Source organism: Oryzias latipes, chromosome 17 (genome assembly GCF_053564925.1).
Source record: "Oryzias latipes strain Hd-rR chromosome 17, Olatipes_Hd-rR_3.1".
NCBI classification, from domain to species: Eukaryota; Metazoa; Chordata; class Actinopteri; order Beloniformes; family Adrianichthyidae; genus Oryzias; species Oryzias latipes.
The window spans coordinates 4,937,711-4,962,708 of NC_136253.1; the positions used below are offsets into that span (position 1 = coordinate 4,937,711).

At 41.8% G+C, this 24,998-nt stretch overlaps 1 protein-coding gene across 1 annotated transcript; it reads right to left on the minus strand.

Annotated features, from left to right (window-relative positions):
* Positions 1-11,801: 11,801 nt before the first annotated feature.
* Positions 11,802-23,412, minus strand: LOC111949075 (uncharacterized). The gene is made up of 6 exons (XM_023965303.2): positions 23,293-23,412; positions 13,600-13,914; positions 13,231-13,515; positions 12,914-13,024; positions 12,737-12,786; positions 11,802-12,142 (listed from the first exon to the last, which is right to left on the minus strand). The coding sequence occupies exons 1-6, from the start codon at positions 23,348-23,350 to the stop codon at positions 11,948-11,950; spliced, it is 1,014 nt and encodes a 337-aa protein (XP_023821071.1). The 5' UTR covers positions 23,351-23,412; the 3' UTR covers positions 11,802-11,947.
* Positions 23,413-24,998: the final 1,586 nt, after the last annotated feature.

Below are 24,998 nucleotides of genomic sequence, written 5' to 3' on the forward strand. Positions count from 1 at the left end.
ACTTAGAGAGTGAGAGGTGATTATGGTCTCCTCCATCCTCCTACTCTCTGTGAGGAATAATGTCTGGAATAACCTTCAGTGATGCTCCCTCAACTCCTCTGTGGTGCCCCTCTCCCTCTCCTTCTCCATCTTATCCCCTTGTTCACATTTGGAGCGGCGGTTGTAGGGATTATGGCCCCTCTCATGCTGTTGGCACTGCACTAAGACATATTATCATATTAGTGGAGAATGATGTAATGCATTTCAAGACGTTTGTCCTTCGGACACCCTCTGTCCCCGCGCAGATGGTGTCACGTGCTTTGTGTCTGGAGTGGAAAGTTGTTGTGAGGGCTGTTGGGGAAATATGTTGGCAAATGTCGCCCTCTTGCGGTAAAAGGTGAGTCTGCTGGATGGTGAGATTTCTGTGCAATAGTTAAACTAATGGATAATGTGGCTCATAATGGTCGTCCTTGGTGAGATTGAGATGATGGGGTCTGTGGTCAGGGGTAGATGGAAAAACAAAAGAAAGACACTTTGGATAAGACTTGATTACCAAATAGGCTTTTACCAACTTGTGAACTTGACAAAACAGGTCACATTCTGCATTTATTTCATTTATGGGAGTAAAGATTAATTTTAACATTAAATTGATTAATATCATAATTTGTGGTTGATGATACAATTCATAGTCTATATAGCTTATTCCATTAAAGCCGTCCCAAGCGAAAAGCGACACAAACTAAACCGACAATGGCTAACTTCCTGTAGTATCTTCCCTCTTGTGGTTCATTCACCATATGTGTTTTATCTCTATTCTGCAGCTTACATGGAACACAAACACAACATGAAGTCAACTTCCTTCTCTGTGTTTCATTTTTTTTTTTTTAACTTGTCCTGTCCAACAGCTAGGCAAACGGATGAGAGCTGAGGGCCTCTTGTGTTGGACATATTTTATTTTAACAAGAGGGGTTATTAATCTTCAGACAAACCAAAGGTATGTCTGAATAAACCCCTTTTGTAATTGAGGCCAAACTTTATTAATTTCAATCATGTTTGAAAATCTTTGGTGTTGGACCGGACGGAAAAGGAAAGAGGGGAAGAAGAGAGAGGGACGTTAGAGAGAGGGGGGGGTAGGAGGGTGATAATAGGAGGGGAAGGGGGGTAAGACCATGAAGCAGCATAGAGCAGACAGGTTTACTGGTTGTTTATCATTACGGTACGGTTCAAATGTAGTACAAAAAGGGCGGGGCCTGTTCACACACACTCAAATATTATCAACACACCTGCTAGCTGCAAAAATGTCCACATGTCAACATGTACACAAAACAGATAGTGTTCACGAACGCATACCTATGCCTTTAAACCAACTAGTGTGAAATCTTTCATTCATTCAATCATGCAAACTATTAGTGCAAAGGTGAGCTAACACCAGTGCTCAAGTGAGTGTTTATGTTCTTCTAAAATGGATGGTGGAATGTGAAAAGAAGGAGGAGGAGCGCCCAGCCACCACCACACCCAGACCCCCGCCGCAGCAGCAGCGGCAGCCGGAATTCCCCCAACGCCATACGGAAACAGGCAGGGAACAACTGCCCCCCGGGCGACCAAGACCGCCACCCAGGCCAGGGCCAGCAGGACCGCCGCGAGGCCCCCAGAGCCAGAGAGCAGGGAGGCGCGGAGGGAAAGAGAGCGCCGCCCCAGCCCAGCCAGGAAAGCAGCCCCCCCGCCGCGCCGGAAGAGCCCAACGCAGGGCCCCACCGGAGAGGGACGCCCACAGCCCCAGACGAGCACCCCACCACCACCCAGGAGTTCCGGGCATCCCCCCGCCCCGACCCCAGGTACGAGCCAGGACCCCCCAAGGGAGACCCGCTCCGCACTCCAGGCAGCCACCCACCCGGCCCACGGTTGGTCCAGGTAGGAGCAAGGCAGGGGCCCGCCGCCCCCGCCCAGGAGGGGGGAACCCCGGGGAAAAAAGGGCGGTCCACAAGGGGTGTTATAAATATGGCCCGACCAGGCTCGGCCATGTTGGAAGTTTGGCGGGGCCCAGCGCCCAGGGGCAAGGACCAGGACCCACCCCCCAGGGACACGAACACCCCCGGCTCAGGTGTAATATGAACCCCCCCACCGTGCGGAGAGAGCACCGCCGGGCCCAGGGAGCCGGCACCCAAGGGACACGGCCACCATCGCCAAGGGGCCCGCACCCCCCACCAGGGAAGGGGTAGGGGACAGATGGACCCAGGTCTCACCTTCCTTGTAAAATGTGTGTGCGTGTATGGGTGTTTGAGAGGGTGTTTGTGTGCATGTGTGTGTGTTTATGTTTGAATGTATACATTGAAGGGGGAGGGGTGTGTGTACTAAGGGGGGTGCAGTTAAAATTGGCGAGTAGGGCACTAAGGGGACATCTCCTGATTACTCACAGTGATGTCCCCTCACCCTCCACACCAAGGGGCCCTAAATGTCTAAGGTGCGGTAAAAATTGGCGGGTAGGGTGCCAGGAGGACATCTGCTGCTTGCTTGCAGTGATGTCCAAGCACCCCCCCTACCAAGGACCCTACATGTCTAAGGTGCAAATAAAACCGAAAGAGGGGGGGCCCACTCCATACGGCAACCATAGGAGGGGGGCCACTCCCAAGTAGCCCCCCCCCAAGGCGCATCGCAGGCTAGACCCCCCACCCCCTCACCCAAATATGAGGTTATATAAGGAAGGGGGTAAGTTGGGGACAGCTGGAAGACTGTCCCCCGGTGGTCAAACAGCCGTCCCCCAGCCCACCCCCAGCAAAGGGGCCAGGGCCACCCAGCCCAGGGGCCCCACCCCGGGAGGCGCCGACACCCCAGGCCCGGCACCACCCACCCCACACAGAGAGAGAGGAGCCAGAAAGCGTCGCCCCCCCCCCCCCCCGGAGCAAGCCCAGGCCCCCACCCCCAGACGCCGGCCCTAGAGGAGCTCTGGTCAGGCCTCGACGGGACCGAGGAGGCCAACCGGCCGAGGCAACCACTGATTGCCTCAGCGGAGACCCCGACCCGCTAGCCCCCCCGACCCGTACCAATAATGGGCCCCCCCTCCCCCCCAGAACGCCCCCCGACACGACAGGGCCGACAAGCCCCCCACCCCACCCCACCCCAGACCCCGCAGCCGAAGCGGGCAACACCCAGAGCGACCGGGGGCCCCGAGAGGGTTGTTCCGTCCCGTCCCAGAGCCAGGGAAGGGCCGATCCCAGCCCCAGGTGCAGATGGGCAGCCCATCCGGCGCCGCTGCCCCCCCCCCCCCCCCCCCCCCCCGAGCAGGGCCCCCCGCCAACCCCCCCCAGCACAGGCAAAGGGACCACCCCACCAAGCCAAGCCAGACCACCACCCCACCCCCCCACCACGCACCCCCACACCCAAGCCCAGAGGACCACGCAGCGCCCCAGCCCGCCCCACCCAGGCACCGGACCCGACCCCCCGACCAACGGAGCCCTCCACCGCCCCCGCCAGGCACCGGAAGCCCCGACCCCCACCCCAAACCACGGCAGAAGGGCAAGGGGCAGTGACGACCAAGCCCCCCACCCCCTAAGTCATGGAGTCAACCACAGGAGACCAGAGAGACTGAATTCTTTCAAAGTTACTTGAGCTTTGGGCTGACATTTTTTCCAAGCTGATATGATCAAACAGCAGATTTCGGTGTTGACTTATGTTTATATTTTTCTTGTTTTTCCAATTTATTAAAATAGTTTTTTTGGCAATACAAAGAGTTATGAAAATGATAGATGCTAATCCTTCTTCTATATCGATGGCACTCATGTCACCAAGCACACAAAGTGACGGTGAGGCAGTGATTGAAACCTTAAGCCAGACTGATAAATCGGCACATACCTGCTGCCAGAAAGCCTGGACAGGAGTGCAGAACCACAGTGCGTGCATGTAGCTGTCGGGTAGATTATTATCACAGTGCTCGCAAATGTCTGAGTTACTGAGACCCATCTTGAACATCCTCTGTCCAGTGTAGTAAATTCTGTGAAGAGTTTTGAGATGGATTAGCTGCAGATTTGGACTTTTTGTCAGTTTAAAGGTGTTTAGACAGAGTTCTGACCAGAAGCTTTCATCTGTGCTGATGCTCAAATCTACATCCCATTTTTTTGTTGGAAGGGCAATATTGTTATCTAAATTACATAAAAGTTTGTATATTTTGGAGAGAGTTCTATTCATTGAAAAATTAATCAGAGTGGTAACTACATCTGGTAGCTTTAAATCGTCGTCTTTAATTTTATACTTTTTAGTAATACTTGATTTAAGTTGCTGATATTCCAAGAAGTTATTTATTCCATGTTTGTCTTGAAGTTCCTGGGGAGTTATGAATCTTCTATCAATAATTACGTGCTCTAGTTGTTTTATGCCCCCTGTTTGCCAAGCTGGGAAGTGAATCATTTTTTCGTTAATAAGGATGTCCGGGTTGTTCCAGATGGGTGTCATGTCACGGTTGAATTGATGATTTTGATATTTTGAGAAATTCCCACCAGGCTGTTAAAGTGGCATTTATATTAATGCTTTTGAAACAATCCTGTTTTTTAACTGTTTGGCTAATAAATGGTAGCTGTGACAGGTTGATCTTTCCACATAACGCCTGTTCCAAGTCTAACCATGAGTTGGTTTCTGGATTATTTTTTAACCATTTTAAGATATATTGTAATCTATTTGCAAGAAAGTATTTGTGGAAGTTAGGTAATTCTAATCCTCCACAGCTTTTTGCAGATTTTAAAGTTTTTAGACTAATTCTTGCAGGTTTGTTGTTCCATAGAAAGCTTGATATGGATGAGTCTAATGTTTTGAACCATTTTAATGGCGGTTGTGTGGGAATCATTGAGAAGAGATAATTAACCTTGGGTAAGATTTTCATTTTAACCGTGGCTACCTTGCCCATAAGGGACAGAGGCAGGTTGGTCCAGCGTGTTAGATCGTCCTGTATGCTTTTCAGTAATGGGGTGTGGTTTAGCTGCACCAGTTCTGATAGTTTGGGGGAAAAGTAGATATCCAGATATTTGATATTTCCTGTTTTAACTGGAATTGTGAGTCTTTGTTCCATATTCCTGTTGAGTGGTAATAAAACAGACTTATTCCAATTAATGGAATAGTCTGATATGGAGGAGAATTCATTTATGATCATTGCTGTTTCATTTACAGAATGTAAATTCCTTAAAAACAGTAATATGTCATCCGCATAAAGACTAATTTTATGATGGCTGTGTTTGGTTTTTATTCCTATAATGCTCTCTTTCTGTCTTATTGCTGCAGCTAAAGGCTCAATGAATATAGCAAAAAGAGAAGGAGAGAGTGGGCAGCCCTGTCTGGTTCCTCTTCCAAGGAAAAACCTGTTTGAAGTCTGTTTATTAGTTCTAACTGATGCATTGGGGTTGTGATATAATATTTTGATCCAATTGATGAATGATTCTCCAAAACCAAACTTATGGAGGGCAGCAATAAGGAACTTCCAATTTACTCTGTCAAAGGCTTTTTCAGCATCCAGCGATAGTACCGTCATTTCCTGGTTTTCAATGGTGGCAAAGTCTATTATATTAACTAGTCTACGGACATTGTCATCCGAGTGTCTGCCTTTGATGAATCCAGTCTGGTCGAAGTGAATTATGTGAGGAGTGATTTTTTCTATTCTCTGTGCTAGTGCTTTGCAGATGATTTTTACATCTGCATTGATTAAAGAAATAGGGCGATAGCTTGAAGGACTAGTGGGATCTTTGTCTGGTTTTAGAAGAAGAATTATGTTGGCTGAGTTCATGTTAGGTGGCATTGATTGGCTCTCATTAATAGATGTGACCGTTTTATAAAATGTTGGTGCCAGTTGTTCCCAGAATTCTTTATAAAACTCAGCAGGAAAGCCGTCAGGCCCTGGTGCTTTACCATTAGGCATAAGTAACAGAGCTTCATGAAGTTCAGACAGCGAGAGCGGAGAATCTAAGTTTGTGATTTGATCCTCATTTAGCCTGGGTAGGTTTACATTATTAAGAAATGAGTCAATACTTTGCTCTGACGGATTGATCTGCGGTGTGTACAAGTTTTTATAAAAGTTTTCAAATGCGTTATTAATTTTGACCGGGTCATGAGTGACATTTCCTGTTTGGTCCATAATAGAGGTGATTGATGATTTTTCTCTATTAATTTTAAGCTGATTAGCCAGAAATTTGCCAGATTTATTAGAGTTTTCAAATCTTTAAAGTCGTAGCCTTTGTATTTGAAATTGTGTTCGTTTATTAATGATGTCATTTAACTGCAGCTTTAAATTTTTCAGATCTCCCAGAATGCGCTCCTGTGCTGAAGCAGCATAAGCAGTCTCCAGGGTTTTGATTTTATTTTCTAATTCTAATAAATCTGCTTCCTCTTTGCGTTTTTTGTGCGTTGAATAAGAAATTAATTTCCCTCTCATGACTGCCTTTGCTGTTTCCCAAAGAACGCACGGTGGGATGTCTGGAGTATTGTTGAAGTCTAAGAAGGTTGCCCACTCTTTTTTAAAGAATTCAAGAAATTCCTGGTCCTTTAACAGAGACGTATTAAACCTCCAGGTTGTACCAGAGGGTGTGGATTTTTCCCTAGAAATGTTTACAGAGACTGGTGCATGATCACTGATAATAATTGGATGGATATTGGAGCTTTGAATATTTTTTAAAAGAGAGTTACTGATTAATAAATAGTCCAAACGGGAGTGTGAAAGGTGGACTGGAGAAAAAAAGGTGAACCCCTTAGTGTTTGGGTGACATGAGCGCCACGCGTCGCAGAGACCCAGATCATTCATGTACTGCTTTAGAATACTTGCAGACCGCCATGTACGCTGGTTTGCTGCTGTGCTGAGTCTGTCAAGTTCAGGGTCCAAAACAAGGTTGACGTCTCCTCCTATAATGATTGTGGAGTCAGAGTGAACTGAGAGTGAGGTGAAGAATCTGTGAAAGAAGGAAGAGTCGTCAACATTAGGCCCGTATACACTCGCTATACAAAAGTCCTTATTCTGAATGGATATATTAATGATTACAAATCTGCCTTCTGGGTCAGTAACTGTATCCTTATGAGTAAAATTAAGATTTTTATTAATTAAAACAGCAACTCCTCGTTGTTTGGAGTTGTAACTGGCAGAGTATATAACTGGAAATTTTAAGCAGCACATAAGGTGATTCAAAGAATTTGATAAATGGGTCTCCTGCAGTAGAGCTATATCTGCTTTTAGACCATCCAGGTGATTTAACACTTTCAGTCTCTTTGGCTCAGAGCCAAGTCCACTCACATTCCAGCTAACGATGTTAAGACTGTTCATAACTGCTCTGACTGAAAAGGTGTAAAGCTAAGTAGTGCTTGTGTACCAGTCCGTGTGCGCGCGGCCCCATTGAGAAGCGCTGTGCGCGTGAACGTTTTCTGGCTATGTGAGCTGCGTGTCGCGTGCGTCCTATGAGAGCCTGTGTGAGGTGATTGCAGTATGTCGGCGTGTGTGTGCGGGATCGCATGTGCACGCCCCTGTGTGCGCTTGTGTGTGCGCGCACCCGTTCCGTGCATAAATAAATACTTACCGAGGATGAGTTGCTTCCAGGTGATTTACATATGATGAGGTGGGAGAGGGGGGGGGGGGGGGGAGAGTAAAGGAAAGAAAAAAAGAGATAGAAGGGAAAACGAAAACAACAACAAAACAACAATAGAAACATCAGTGGGACTGAGGTGACGAAGAAAAAAAAAGACTGTTTTCCTGAGATCGAGGTGTGGATTATTGATGATCCAGTTTTCCATTCATTGAAGTAAGTTTAGCGGGTTTCTTCTGGGCAGCGCAGATGTTCTCAGCGCGGATCTGAAAGCCTTCAGCACAGCCAGGGGGTGATCTCCGGGTCCCGGAACAGCCGGCCGTCCACGTAAAGTTTGTCAACGGCCACAACCGCTCTCGAATCAGCAGCAAAATGCTTCCTCCTCAGCGGGAACAGGATCTTTCTTCTACGGAGGATTTCTGCCGGGAACTGGTCATTAACGCTGTAATGCGTGCCTCTCAGTTCCCGTCCTCGGCCCTTCACCAACTCCTTCTGTTTGAAATGTTCGAATTTAGCCACAATAGGACGCGGGCGCTGGTGGTCGGACCTTCTTCCTCCGAGGCGGTGAACCCTGTGGAAAGAGATCTTCTGCACCTCCTCCTGGGGGAGCTTCAGGTGGACCTGTAAAAAGGATCTCACGGTGGCCTCGGGGTCTTCTCCTGCCTCCTCTGGAACCCCCGCGACCACTAGATTGTCCCTCATGCTCCTCGACTGAAGATCCAGGAGGGTTTCCTTGATGGATCGGTTCTCCTCGGAGAGACGAGTGGTGTCACTGTTCAGGATCTTGACTGTCTCTCTGAGGGCCTGGTTCTCCGCTGCGAGCTCCCGCACCTGCTGCTGGCTGAATTCCAGAGACTCTCGCAGACCTTGAAATTCTCTATGGAGGATCTCCATCAAATTGAGGCGGCCATCAAAGCTGGAGAGCTTTTTGTCAATCGAATCCAGGATATCGCTCATTCCGCAGCCTGGAGAGGACACAGCCCCGGGAGAGTCCTCAGGCCGTTCACGCTTGGCGGAGGGGGTGGTGGTGGAGGTTCTGGGCTTCACCATGTTGCAGGTATTAAAACACTCGTCAATGAAATTCTCCAGGTCCTCCAGGCTGACAGAAGCTTAATACTCTTAACAGGTTATGTTAGTTAGCAGGAAATATTTTAATATGGCGGAAAAATGAAACAAGATCGAAAATGTTTGTTCAAATGCTTACGCGCCGCCAAGTCGACTCACCACACTCGTCTCGCTGGGTCTCGCGATACTACAGCATCACCGCCCTCTCCTTCTTCTTCTCTGTGTTTCATTTAACGGCAGGTTCAGTAGACTCAACTCTTCTGTCCTGCTCAATAAAGGATAACTCCCTTTTATGGTGAGGCCTTCTCATACTCTTATGAGTAGGAGAATCACTAATTTAAAAAAAAATTCACAAAATAAACATAACGCGCACCCGATGTTGCTGTGACGTCCTCCTAAAAACTACTTTGTAGTTCCCTAACAGAATCCCCCCAAAAAAACAACGCCATAACATTACAACGATGAGACACAGCAACACATTGAAATGTGGTTGGATGAATGAAGGCTCATCAAAACAACTTTTGACACTCATTGCTTCTCAATGTTTTCCCGATTATCTGTATGTCATAAACACTTAGCAATGAACCGTCTTAGCTGTCTCCTCGGTAACCGCCTTGCCTCCGCCGTATAAGTAGCAAGTAAAAAGTGTTGTACCTGCTGTTGATACAGACGTTCAAAACTGGTCAGTGAAATATAAAGTTTGAATCAGTGATCTATCCAGACAGGGACTGCAAAGTGCAGGACTTCCATCATTTTTTCCTAGTTGCTATGCCCCGCCCTCGTAATTCCTGACCAATGACTGAAGAGATCTTTAGTCACATGGTTTTGTCTACTAGCTTTGGCTCAAAATAGGAAAGTGCACTTGATGGTAGTCTGAATACAAACCAAACGGAAGGTTTAAGACTCGATCCGGACCACACTGAGCGGAGTCGGACCGGACCAAATGATTTTTTCCAGTATGAATACAGCCTTAAGCTACAAATTTAAGTGATTTTTTATTTATGTATTATTATTTTAAATTGCTTTAAAAAATGTTTTCTTTTCCCGTATTGTACAAAAATGTGAAAACTGCCAAATTTCACACCTTGCCAAAAAATGACTATTGCCTTTCTAATCCCAGTGGTTTTTGAGGCGTATTGAAATTTATATATTTCACAAAACTGCGATGGAAACCCTTTTCTTGAATTAAATGAGTCATGTGACCAACAACCGGATGGGACTGGGCTTCTTGGTAGGAACTGGCTGCCTTGGGCGCTGCACAGCGGGCGCAGGTCCCACAGCGTCACACAGCTCCTCAAAAGTTGAGCATGTCATGTGGAATTGTTGGATCCACAGCTCCTCCGTAAAATCACCAACCACCATTTCTCCAAATGGCTTCATCCCTAGCCCCTCCCACATGTAAGGAGCTCGCCGCTCCATGGCCTGAACAAGACGCCAACGTCTCCTTTAATAGTTGATGATGAGCAATTTGAATGTATCTGCTGTAAGTATTGATCACATCAATGACTTAACGTATGAGTTGATTTGTGTTTCTATTTGCATAATTATGATTTATTGGAAGCGGAGTAATTGCAAAATTGTGTTGTTGTTTTTTTACATTTCTAGAATTTCAACAAAGTTTTAAGCTTGTGTTCAGTGAAAAAAGGTATAGATGTGGTAGAGTTCTGTGAATAGTCCTTCTGGTAAAAATGATGTGGACATTTAACAGAAGAAGGAAGTATCACATTAGGCAACCAAGAGGAACAGAGTAGATATTTATTAAACAAACCACAAGTGTTGCACATACATCAGTCTTAGAGATGAATGTGATTCTAAGTTTCTCAAGTATATGTAACTGAGTTAATTTTAATTACCCGAAATGGATGAAAATTCTGGATACAAAAATTAATCAAGTTGTTTTACTGAAAATTGATTTTTAGTTAACGTAAGCACCAAAGCACAGATTGATATTATTCGCAACAGCATCTGTAGAAGAGACTAAACTTTATCTGTGAAGTTTATCAAGTTCATCTGGTTGACATTTATACCTCAAAAACAGGCGTCTGACAAACAGATGTTGCTGATTTCGGTTACTATATGGTTTGTGTTTGACTCACTTCCTGTTAGAAGGAACTTGATGGGGGAGGGTTATTTCACACCACCTCTGACAGCAGCCCCCCACTCCCTCAGAGCGTACATGCAGACTGCAGTTTCCCACCAAAATGAAGGAAGTTTAAACTGAATACGGGCTATAAATCTGTGAATTTATTTATCATGGGTCAATTAACCTTTGAGTTTTGATAGGATTTATTTAGTGCTGTATTTAAAGTATATCTAAACAAAATACATTTAAAAGTTGATTATTTCTTTTTTTAAACTGATATTATGTCAAAAGAATTGTGCTTTTAGTGAAAACCCCTAAACCCCTTGTTCTTATAAGTGAGTAAAGGTGAGTGATGGGTGGAAAAAGCACTGAACTCCATTGGGCTGGTCTTCCCCTCACCTTGGTAATGTTTAGACATTCATCTTTACATTTCAGGCTCATCGTGGATACATTTATCCACCTTTTTTCAACATAAAATGGTTTCCTCACATTGTATTACCTACAAACTGCATGAGCAAAACATAGAGAGCAAAACTTTACATAAAATTGTATAATACTGACATATTACATTGTTTTGTTCAGACAAGAATCCAAAAACACTGTATTATTTAAGGAAAAAAATACTTCATTTAGCTGAAATTAAATTATAGCCTGAGTTTAACAATAATGACACGAGGCAAACACTTATTTGCAAAAACACAACCGTTAAAAAAAATTAGAATTTCTTTTTGTTCATGAAACATCTAACATAGATGGATAGATGTCATAAAATATTCAAATCAACATCAAACATGTTCCAACTTTTCTCCGTTCACGTTTGCAAAAGAAGAAAAAAAAATCTCTTTCTTACTGGATGTAAACTTATTTACAAGCTTTGTACAACATAGTAAAAAATGCAATAACATCAATCTATGGCAAGAACAAACATAAACAAAAAGAAACATTTATGATACATCATAACGGGAACATTTTTAAGAAATGCTAATTATTATCCATACATGCAGTTTCCTGTTGGCGTTTGATCTTTTAAACAGCTGTACTTTAGGAATAAAGCATAATATTAATTTAAAAAAAAACTTCCTTCATTTTAGCTGCAGCCTCAAAAAAAGAGAAATTAAAAACCAAAAAAAGCAAAAGCATAGATCTCTGTAAACTGGAATAAAAATGCTTTTGTTGTGACACATTATAATCTCTACTGACACATATGATACTGAACGGGTAAATTCACAGTGCAATACAACAAACGTACAGCGCACACAGCCTTTCTCTATCTGAATTAATTAGAAACAGTGCAGACCTTTGGTTTCGGTGAGGTTCTTGCAGGCTTTTCTACTTGAGCATAAATACTCTCAGGCGCATTTCTGGTTTCAGTTTGAGGAGATACTGTCTGCGTATGAGGTTGAACAACACTGTAGACTGACATTACGGTGTCTGAAGGAGTTTCTGGACCTGGAGGCTGGCCAGCTGAAGCCTTTAAAGTTTAACACAACAATTAAATCAGAATATTGTTCACTTTGTTTGTTTTGTTACAGACTGCATTTACATTTATAAAAGTACACAGTCTGTTTAGTAAATTCACAGAAGTACAACTCAAACAGCATAACACAAGCATGTGGTATTTGTGCTAAAGAGAAGTAGGAGTTCACATGTGCATGATTCAAACTGAGTGACTAGCATGTGACTAAACAATAATGACACACTTGTGATAATCTGGCATTTCATGTTTTCTCTAATTCCGTATTATTAAGGAGAATGATCCTGGTTCTGGTACATCGCCTGTACCTCCTGGGAGGACACCCACATGAAGGAGTTATTTTTTTTAACTGAATCTTTTTTTTTTTTTTTTTGGGGGGGGGGGGGGGGGGGGGGTCCTTACCGCAAAGGAGAGTGCCCAGTTTAGTTTTGTCTGTTTAGTTTAATTCATGTTTATTACAACGTTACCGGTCGGTTTGAAGCCCATTGAGACGGCTATTGTTGTACAATTGGGTTATATAAATAAAATTGAATCAAGATCAACAGTTCAGTTTTATGGAAAACGTACTGTTAAAATCATAAAGATACTGACCTGAGGAGCATCAGACTCAGTCAGAAGTCCCACGGTAATTGGCTTCATATCTAACCCGTGATTTGGGTTAAAAATAAATAATTAGATGATACCACATGAACATCAAAATGTAATGCATTTTATTAAAAATTTAATTACTTTTGGTGAAAGGCAATCACAGCAAAAAATTTTACTTACATCTTTTTCTCCTGACAGAAAGACCAATTGCAACACCACCAACAACAGCAACAATGACAATGATGGACACAATGAGGATCCAAATCCAGAAGAGGGGATGGTATGTCTTTCCTGTAATGACAAAAACAAAACAAAAAACATGAATTGTGGTTTAAATCAAGTAGCTTGAACTTATCTGGCTATTGGGTGTACATTTTCTGTCACTTCTGAAGTGAATCATTAAAAAATACAAACATTTATTCATTTAAAGCAACTGTAACAGATAGAAATTCATTTAGCTATTATCTGGAATTTATCATTTTATATCTAAGACGTACCATAATTCAGAAGGCAAATAAGTTCAATCCTCTTGGTGCTGTTAGCCCAGCTCACTTGGTTGCTATGGTTACAGATGACTGATTCATCAGACAGGTAGACGTGGAGAACGTTGCCTTGTTGTGAGGTGTCTGTCTGCTGTCCATTATCCTGTTTGCAGGTTTCCTTTCCACATGTGAAGGAGCTGCTGACACTGGAGTGATCTGTGCTGCAGGTCACAGTCAGGTTACAGACGTCTGAGCTGTTGAACACTGAATCCACTTTCAGATGAGCTGGAGATACTGGATCTGAGGAGGAAATGACAGTCCAACAAAGTCAAACAAACTAAAAGAATCTGGTCTGAGATGTGAGAGAAGAACAAAGAGATTTACCTTTAACTGTGACGTTGTATTTAGCTACAACTTCATTTTCATCTGATATCCTTATTGCTGAATAAACTCCAGTGAAATCTTCTCGACAATTCTTCAGTTTCAAAGATGTTTTTTCAGTGATCTCAGTTCTCTCCGGATACTTAAGCTTATTCACTGTTGGTTCTCTATCTTTATGGCATGTAAGTCTCACTAAATTATCCTTTTCATTGAACCTCCAAAAAATAAGAACGCCGTCCTCTGAACAATCAGCTCCATTGGCATCCAGAAGTAAATCATTTCCTGTCTGAACAAACACTGGAGTCAGAGCAGAGACACCTGAAACAAATGACAAATGATTGAAAGAAAAATTAGTTTTTAAAAAAATATTGTTTTACATTTGTAATGCTTCTTTTTTCTTAGGTATTAGATGCAAAATGTCAAAAGTTTAAATGTAACCTAAAGTAAAAAGTCAGTACAGGTCTTTGCTGTCAGACCAAATGAAGCAAAATGTTAATATCTTGTATTTTGGATATTTGTGAATATCTGAAAGATACCGAAGACCAAACTGACAGTTGATCCTGAAGAGCTGAGTAAGCTTTAAATGCTTTTATCTGTAAAACCTTTTGACAAGATAAATTGTTTTTTCAGGGGATTTCCCCCCCACTTCAGTTTAAAACTAACATTTAAATAATGCTACAGCACACGCCTTAACCTTAGATTTATTCGATTGCATCAGATTAGAGACATAGCTTGAAGTCTCATGCTCAACATAAATAAAACTATAATTGGCTATAATGTATGTTTTAAATCTCATGTTTGAAAGGTTCAATGCATTTTGGAGAAATAACATTTTAACACAATGAAAGGTAAAAAAAAAAAAAGACTCAGTAACTGAAGTTACAGAGAATTTTGTCAAAACAGAGAAGCAAAACTGCAGATGTCAGTTAACTACAAACATACAGTGCAGCAAAAAGCTTTCAGTCAGCCACCAATTGTGTAAGTTCTCCTACTTAAAAAGGATTAGAGAGGCCTGTAACGTTCATCATGAGAAAAAAAAATAACAGAAAAATCCTGTTGTCTGATCTTTAAAGAGTGTATTTGTAAATAATGTTGGAAAATAAGTATTTGGTTATCAACAAAGGTTCAAGGTATTCAACTCCATACTTTGTCACATACAATGAGCCGGTTTAGCTCGTGCTGGTTTGCGGCGCCTTCCGTCCGTAAAACCACGGTTCGACTCCGGGCTGCTCCCTGTTCCCTTCTCTACCTCTGCCGGTTCCAAGCCCGGTTTGAGAAGGTTGCGTCAGGAAGGGCATCCGGCGTAAAACATTGCCAAATCTACCATGCGACTCGTTCGCTGTGGCGACCCCAGATGGGAGAAGCCGAAAGTGGAAGAAGACTTTGTCACATACAATATAAGCACATGTCATTGTCACATGGCAATGACAGCAGTCAAATGTTTTCCGTCAGTCTTCACAAGGTTTTCACAAACTTTTGCTGGTGTTTTGGCCCATTCCTCCACGCAGATCTCCTCCAGAGCAGTGATGTTTTGGGGCTGTTGCTAGGTAACCAGGACATTAAACTCCCTCCAAAGATTTTCTATGGGGGTAAGATCTGCAGACTGGCTAGGCCACTCCAGGACCTTAACATGCTTGACAGGCAGAGTGTTTGGGATGGTTGTCATGCTGAAAGACCCAGCCATGTTTCATCTTCAATGCCTTTGCTGATGGAAGGAGGTTTTCACTCAAAATCTGACAAGACATGGCCCCGTTCATTCTTTCATTTACACAGATCAGTTGTCCTGGCCCCTCTGCTGAAAATCAGCCCCAAAGCATGATGTTTCCACCCCCATGCTTTACAGTAGGTATGGTGTTCTTTGTACGCCACTCAGCATTCTTTCTCCTCCAAACAGGACAAGTAGAATTCTTACTTTGGTTTCATCTGACCATAAGAAATTTTCCCCATCCTCTTCTGGATCATACTGGCTTTAGCAGGGGGACACGTCTGGCCCTGCAGGGTTTGAGTCCATGGTGGTGTAGTGTGTTACTGATGGTAGCCTTTGTTACTTTGGTCCCAGCTCTCTCAGCTCTCTGCAGGTCAGCCTGGTGCAGGTCAACAATTTGGTTTCTGGTGTCCTTAGACAGTTCTTTTGTCTTGGCCATAGTGGCCACAGTGGACTGTTTATGGTTGTAGACAGGTGTCTTTTCCATAGATAACCAGTTCACAACCAGTTCAACTAGCAACAGGTGCTAATAATACAGGTAACAAGTGGAGAACAGAGGATCCTCATACAAAGAAAATTACAGGTCTGTGAGAGCCCGAAATCCTACTTATTTTCCACTATGATTTACAGATAAAGTTTTTATAAATCAGACAATGAGATTTTCAGATTTTTTTTCTCATTTTGCCTCTCATAGTTGGGGTATAACTATGATGAAATTCACAGGCATCTCAGTAAAGAGTTCTAGAGAAAGAAACTGGTTTAGTTTATGTGACACACTTTATAGAAGATTTGCTACATAAATTCAGATATTGGTAAAGAGAATTCTCTCTTATTTTGAGGTTAAGCAGTTTCCACAGGGTATTTATGTGTCATTTCACAAAGAAAGATTGTAGGAAGTGTGATGCAGTGTGCAGCAAGAAGAGTTTACCAGGAGCTCAAAAGGAAAATGCTCTATCTCAGAAAAAGAAATTAACACCCCAACCCCCATCTTAAAGGCTCTGTGAAGTTTCCACACAGAGGTGACGCATCAGTCATGCGAAAAAAGACATGCAGCTTGAAATAAAGAAAGAAAAACACTTTGACAAACTGTCCTCTTTTGTTTGTTTAACATTTACAGGTATGTAATAATAGAAAACCATGAGTTTTTTGAAGAAGAAAAAAAAGATGCAAAAAAAACTTTTTGCGAAACTGGGAAGTTACAAAAATAAAAAATGTTTAAACAGCATGAAACATGCTATGTAAATTTGTTGCTTAAAGTCCCTTGTGAATAAAAAGAACAAAAGTTTCCAAGTAAACCTTTAAATAGAAAGTCATGTAAAAATCTGTTTAGAACTGCCAAAACAGCAATGTACTAAACAGGAAAGCTATGTTAACTTAACCAGGAGTCAGCAACCTTTAACCCTAAAGAGCCATTTGATCCAGTTTCTTACTGACCAGAAACCCAACAAGAGCCACAAAGTCCCACTTGGTTATTTAGAAAAATATACTTTATTTTTGTTTTTGAGGCCATTGTGCCATGCATTTATATAATATAGCATTTCAAAATGTACAATGATTAAATGATAGAAGACTTATATTTTTCTTTATATATATTAACTTATTTTACTTTGATAGCAGCACATACAAGTTCCTTTCGAAATAAAATACACCCTGTGTCAAATAATTACCAAATAAATATCTGTTCTTCACAAAGTAAAACATTTTTTTTTTTTTTTTTTTTTTTTTTTTTAACTTGTCCTGTCCAACAGCTAGGCAGACAGATGAGAGCTGAGGGCCTCTTGTGTTGGACATATTTTATTTTAACAAGAGGGGTTATTCATCTTCAGACAAACCAAAGGTATGTCTGAATAAACCCCTTTTGTAATTGAGGCCAAACTTTATTAATTTCAATCATGTTTGAAAATCTTTGGTGTTGGACCGGACGGAAAAGGAAAGAGGGGAAGAAGAGAGAGGGACGTTAGAGGGAGGGGGGGGTAGGAGGGTGATAATCGGAGGGGAAGGGGGGTAAGACCATGAAGCAGCATAGAGCAGACAGGTTTACTGGTTGTTTATCACCACGGTACGGTTCAAATGTAGTACAAAAAGGGCGGGGCCTGTTCACACACACTCAAATATTAGCAACACACCTGCTAGCTGCAAAAATGTCCACATGTCAAAATGTACACAAAACAGATAGTGTTCACGAAAGCATACCTATGCCTTTAAACCAACTAGTGTGAAATCTTTCATTCATTCAATCATGCAAACTATTAGTGCAAAGGTGAGCTAACACCTGTGCTCAAGTGAGTGTTTATGTTCTTCTAAAATGGATGGTGGAATGTGAAAAGAAGGAGGAGGAGCGCCCAGCCACCCCCACACCCAGACCCCCGCCGCAGCAGCAGTGGCAGCCGGAATTCCCCCAACGCCATACGGTAACAGGCAGGGAACAACCGCCCCCCGGGCGACCAAGACCGCCACCCAGGCCAGGGCCAGCAGGACCGCCGCGAGGCCCCCACAGCCAGAGAGCAGGGAGGCGCAGAGGGAAAGAGAGCGCCGCCCCAGCCCAGCCAGGAAAGCAGCCCCCCGCCGCGCCGGAAGAGCCCAACGCAGAGCCCCGCCGGAGAGGGACGCCCACAGCCCCAGACGAGCACCCCACCACCACCCAGGAGTTCCGGGCATCCCCCCGCCCCGACCCCAGGTACGAGCCAGGACCCCCCAAGGGAGACCCGCTCCGCACTCCAGGCAGCCACCCACCCGGCCCACGGTTGGTCCAAAGTAAAACATTTTTAAATCAGTCATCACTGTACATTTTGAACAGCTGCATTGTGTTGAGGTAAGAGAAAATATACAAAACTGCATGAAACAGCTTTCTTTTTTCTTTAGAAAAAGCCTTAAGAATAATCACCAGATCATCCTATACAGAGGCTGCAAACTTTAACAAATTAAAGTTGTAAAAATTTGGAAATTTCAAAATAATAGACCCTTTTTTACGGTGACGTCAGACAAAATGGCGTCAGACAGAGTGTAAAGTTACTTCCGGTTTACCTGTCCAGACAGGCAAAGCTGGCAACTGAACGCTGTTTAACACAATTTTATGTAAATAATAAAAGGTACCAATTCTTACCAATTATAATGGACATTTTTCATAGTAGTTAGTTCATAGATGTCCTACCTAACTGTATTTGTTTTCCTCTCTTAGATTGTTCACAAATCCAAACACATATTTACAATAACCTACAATATTGGAGGTTCTATAGAAAATATTGACCTTTCTTTTTAGCTGATCTTATTCTAACGGTAGCTATTTTGGCTGATGTTATTCGCATGTATTTTGAAGTGACCAGGCACAAAAACTAATGGAAATTCATGTTGGCCACACGTAATACATGCGGCAGAGATACACACTGCTGCATTGTCCACATGTAATTTTATTGCTTCCAAGGCATAATTTAGTTTTTGTTTTACGGGGCCTTTTAGGGAATAATTGTAAAATCAGGACTGGTTTGCCACAGCAAATATTCTATGTGCAGCTATCAAGCCACATATTGTTTTCAGCTTTCAAAATAAGTGCGGCCAAGAAAAAAGCTCAGCACTGGCCACACATACTTTTGTATTTCTCCACATTCCTCGGGGTCCATCCTGCAAAGAAAAAAGTACAGCACTGGCAGTCCCTATGTAGAAAATTACTTTTAAATAGTAACTTTTATACTGTTTTTTTTCTATACCATAATTGATTGTCTTCAGTGTTTAGGCTCATTCCCTGTAATTCTGTTCAAAAATATATATATATTTTTTTTCTTTTATTTGAATTAGGACAGTGCATGTTAACAGCTGCAGCTGCTTCAACATAAAAATGGCAGAGTTGACACAGGAGCTAAATTTCATCCATTGTCCTAAGGCAGGATAAAAGGTTCGACAATTACATTTACAACACAATATACTAGCACAATATTAGTGGTAAAAATATTTACAAAGGTTATTAACAAAAAAAGTGAGTCAAAAAACATTCACATCATTGTCTGTCCACGTGTATGTGTGGGTTTTCTCCGGGATCTCCGGCTTCCTCCCACCGTCCAAAAACATGCTTCATGGGTTAATTGGTTAATCTAAATTGTCCATAGGTGTGAGTGTGAGAGTGAATGGTTGTGTGATTGTGGACATTCTACCCTGCGACAGACTGGCGACCTGTCCAGGGCGTCCCCTGCCTTCGTCCACAAGTGGCTGGTATAGGCTCCAGCAGCCCCGTGACCCCGAAAAGGGACAAAAGTGAATAGAAAATGAATGAATGAATGAATGAATGAATGAATGAATGAATGAATGAATGAATGAATGAATGAATGAATGAATGAATGAATGAATGAATGAATGAATGTCTGCAGGACTGGTTTGTTTTCAGCCATTGTTTAAGAGCTGTTTGGAAGGTAGGATAGTTTTCACAGTTTATAATATGCTGTGGCAGTGTATTCCATAACTGTGTGCCTCTGATTGACACCACAGTTTCGGCTGAATTTAGTCCTGTGCCTTTGAACATTACAGTCCCCTCAAGTTAAAGCCCTAGTGCCCATTCCAACATTTCCAAATTCTGTTTGTTTAAATTTATGTTTGGGAGGAACTGAAAAAAGGGTTTTGGACACGACAAGTTGTTAAACTTCATCCAAAGCCCTTAGCTTAATTATCATTCAGCAGGGAGGTGGCGGAGTCATGACTTGGGCCGCAATCATGGGGAGAGAGCTGGTCAACCCCTGAAGGTGTAAAATTGACCTCTGAAAAGTGGGTGGAGTTTCTGACTGACCACTTTTTTTCTGCAGTTTCCTCTTCATGCATTACAATGGACCATCTCATGCTGCAAGGAATACATCTGCATCACTGGCTGCTATGGGCATAAACTAATGGTGTGGCCCCCATCCTCCTCTGACTTCAACCTTATTTAGAAACTTTGGAGCATCCTCAAGCCAAATATCTAGAGTGGTGTGAGAAAGTTTGGGCACCCCTAATAATTTTCAAGATTTTTCTTCATAAATCATTGGTTGTTCGGATCATCAATTTCAGTTAAATATATCATATAGCAGATGAACGCAGTAATATTTGAGAAGTCAAAATACGTTTATTGGATTTAAAGAAACTGTGCAATAATTACTTAAACAAAAATAGGCAGGAGCATAAATTTTGCCACCCCAACAGAAACATGCCATCAATATTTGGTAGATCCTACTTTTGCAGAAATGACAGCCTCCAATCTTTTCCTATAGCTTCCAATAAGGGCCTGGATTCTGGTTGAAAGTATTTTGGACCATTCCTCTTTGCAAAACATCTCCAGTTCAGTCAGATTTGATGGCTTCCGAGCATGGACACCCTGCTTTAAATCACGCCACAGATTTTCAATCACATTCAGGTCTGGGACTGAGATGGCCGTTCCAGAACATTGTACTTGTTCCTCTGCATGAATGCCTTTGTAGAATCAGAGCAGTGTTTAGGGTCATTGTCTTGATGAAGTACCCAGCCCCGGCGCAACTAAAACTTTGTCACCGATTCTTGAACATTGTTTGTAAGAATCTGCTGATACTGTCTGGAATCCATGCCACCTTCAACTTTGACAAGATTTCCAGTACCTGCATTGGCCACACAGCCCCAAAGCATGATGGAACCGCCACCAAATTTGATTGTGGGTAGTAAGTGTTTGTCTTGGAATGCTGTGTTCTTTGTTCGCCAACCATACCACCCTTGTTATGTCCAAATAACAATAACATTAGTTTCATCAGTCCACAGCACCTTATTCAAAAATGAAGCTGGCTTATCCAAATGTGCTTTAGCAAACCTTAAGCCACTCTGTTTGGGGCATGTGCGCAGAAAAAGGCTTCTTCCGCATTACTCTTCCATACAGCATCTCCTTGTGCAAAGTGCCTTAAATGGTTGCACAGTGACACCATCTGCAGCCAGATCACGTTGTAGGTCTGTGGAGCTACTCTGTGGGTTGAGTTTGATTGTTCTCACCATCCTTCACCTCTCCCTATCTGAGATTTTTCTGGGCCGGCCACTCCAGGCCTTTGCTTGAACTGTGCCTGTGGTCTTCCATTTTCTCACTATTTTCCTCAAATTGACAGCTGAAATATCTTAGCAAGCTTTTTGGATTCTTCACCTAAACTATGATGTTGAACAATCTTTGTTTTCAGGTCATCTGACAGCTGTTTTCAGGTTCCCATGTTGACATTCTTCAAAGAAGATGCAAAGAATAGAAAAACTTGCTCTTGGCCACCTTAAATACTTCTTCTCATGTGTATGTAGGTCAAGTGTCAATGAGCTTATAATACAAATTTTATGTTCCAATGATTTTTGCTAAAGGTAGTCAAATCAATAAAACAGGGGTGCCCAAATTTACGCACCTGCCTATTTTTGTTTAAGTAATTATTGCACAGTTTCTTTAAATCCAATAAACTTCATTTCACTTCTCAAATAAATAAATAAATAAATAAATAAGTAAATAAATAAATAAATAAATAAATATATGAAATATTTAACTGGAATTGATGATCCAAACAACCAATGATTTATGAAGAAAATTTTTGGAAATTATCAGGGGTGCCCAAGCTTTCTCATACCACTTTATGAGTGTGGGAGGCAGTTCACATCCAAACAGCAGTTCTGGGAGGCTATTCTAACATCCTGCAAAACAGAAACTCTCCAAAATCTCACAAGTGCCATGGATGCAAGAAATGTGAAGCTGCTACAAGATAAGGGCTCCTATGTTCAAATGTAACCTGACCTATGAAGATGTTTTTGATCGGAATAGCTTTTGATTTCAGTAAATATAACCTCAAAATGCAGCAACTTCAACAAATTACCATTTTTTAGTTCTTTAGAATATATCAAATGTTGTGAATCTCTGTTGTGTGTCATAATGTGGAACAGTCTGTTTGAATGTTTTTATTAAAAACAAAAAACTATTTTCTTTAGGAGGTTTGTTCAATAACTTGGCCTCTGTAGTAGGTAGTGTGATGTCAGCAGACTATAAATCAACCAATCAATCAAATTCTGTTCAACAAACAGAAATTCGTTAAGAGCTATTTGGATGACCCATACAGAATTTTTCAAAATTCTCTCATAAAATTCATTTTTTCATTCAAAAATACAAAATCAGTGTGATTATAATTTGGAGTGCATTAATTCTTGTTGTATTTACTGACCTTTACTAATATTCTGTGGTAGACAGCGCACAAACATCTGTCCTAGTGTTCTAGTTTAACTCGATGCACTGACCTTCTACTGTTTTTAAATGACTTGAATAATGTTTGCATTTGTTTACTTTACTTTAACTTTTCTACTTACGTTGTTTTTTACTGTAAAGTAACTTTTTTTAAATTAAAAACTTTAAACAGAGAACCACACGTGGCTCTGGAAGCTTAGGTTGCACAACCTGAAGACACAAACATGCTTCAAAGTCATTCTAATAATAAACCATTCTGACAGTATTAAACCTTTTAACATGTTTTTATAATCTGACAGGTTAAATCAAAATGATAAAACTTAATAAGCTAAAATGAACCAGAACTACAAACCCATTAACCATCTAAAACAGTAACATTTTACTTCAAAACCAAAGAGCCTCAATAGAGGAATAAAGGAGCCAATTGGGCCTCCAAGGCCTCAGGTTGCAGAACTAAACGTTTACATTTATAAAAGTTTGGTACAACAGGAAGAAAAAAATACCCTGGTTCCTTAGACACATTTTGTCAGAGCCAAAACTTTCTTTAACCCTTGTGCTATCTTAGATGACCCCCCCCCCTTTCATTGACGTGTTCTCCCTACCATGACAAAGGTGGATAAAGGTGGAAAGATTTCATGTAATCCATGGACACCAGTGAAGATCACAAATCATTGAAGAAAAAAGGTTCAGAGCACTGTCTAGTGGGTCTAGATGACCCAACTCCCAATGGTAAAATGCCTAGGATAGCACAAGGGTTAATGTATTCTAAAAAACACTAAAAGCTTGAATTATTATACAAAAATACTTTTACCTTGCCATTGAACCAAAATGACCAGAAAAAATGCAGATAAAAAGGACACCATCTCCATTATACTAGAAACACATTTAGCGAGTGATCTAAAGCGGAAGAAGATAATAAGAGGAAGTGACACATCCTGTATGCATGTTAAAAAAAAAAAAGAGCATGCAGTGTTCTTTACTCTAACCCCATTTATCTATTTATTTTACATATTTGTCAATTTACTTATGTATGGATATTTTTTAAAAAGTTTTAGTTGAAGGATTCTTAAGGTAGTTAACTGTCATGGTTTCAGTTTGTTGTGTCTTGTTTTTCGCTTTAGTTCTTGTTCTGTCTTGTTTGGTTCTGTTTCCTGTTTTATTTTGAAAGGTTTCCTGTCTTGTCATGTTTCTTGAGTTTTACTTCCTTTGGTCCCCATCTGCCCTGATCGTGTTCACCTGTGTCATGTCTGCCCTGTCTGTATATAAGTCTTGTCTCTGCCTTCCTCCTGTATTGGTCCATTATTCCTGTCTGGTGTTCATGTCATGCCATGTTCCTCGTTTCTTGTCCCTCGCCACGCCACAGTGAGTCTTGTTTTGATTTTGTCATCCTGCTCTGCAGCGCCTTTTGTTTGTTCGCATTAAACCCCTTGCCCTTGAACCGTGTGCCTCCGCCTCTGCATTCTGGGTCCTACCGGCTTTCGAGCCACCCCTCCACCGTGACAGTTAACCTCTATAACAAACCACATCAAGCAACATTCAACGGTAAATAACTTCAATGTGTAAGATTTTGATCAACATAAAAAATATACTTTACTTACTTTATCCTCAAACATTACAGAGCAAAACGTTAGGGAAGTATTAGGTATATTAACCAGTATGAGTTGTTTATTTTTGTTTGTTGTGATGCCGAAAATGATTTATAGTCATAATTTTTCAATAAATGGGATCACCCTGTTCTTTTTATGTATTTATTTATGTATTTATTTAATTTTTTACTTGTTCTGTCCAACAACTGAGGGAACAGATGACAGCTGAAGGCCTTTTGTCTTGTACAGGTTTTACTATTACAAAGTGAACCATGTGATCATAAGGGGAACCATATCCTCCCCAGCCAGACCAGGAGCGTCCCCAGTAATAATACAAATAATAATAATAATAAAATTAAAATAAAGGTAAAAATATTTAAATAAAATGAAAATAAATAAATTCAGCCCTTTGCCCAGAGAAACCCAAAAATAAATGCAATAAATTAACCCCTTTACCCCTCTGCTGTGTGCATCAGTGACCCAGGGGGCAGGCCAAGCGCCAAGCAACCAGGCAAAACACCGGCCAGGCCCCAGAATCCCAAGCCCCCCCCCCAACCCACGCCTCATCAGCCAGCCACCCAGCACGGCCCTTTGCCACCGTTCCCACCCAATTTTTTTTTTGACTCTATGGATCATTACATTTTGGTAACGCTTTCTTTCACAGCACATTACTTACTGTGTACTTAAGTGGTATTTACATTGTACTTTTTATGGAATTTACTAGGTACTTACAGGGTGCTTAAATGGTACTTTTATTTGGGAATTACTGGGTACTTACTTGGTACTTTTTTTGTGTCTACTTGGTACTTACATGGTACTTGCTTTGTATTTATGTTGTACTATTTGGTTCATACTTATGTGGTACATACTGGGTATTTATAATATACTTACTGGGTATTTACATGTTGTGCAATGGTGTCTTTTGTGGTAC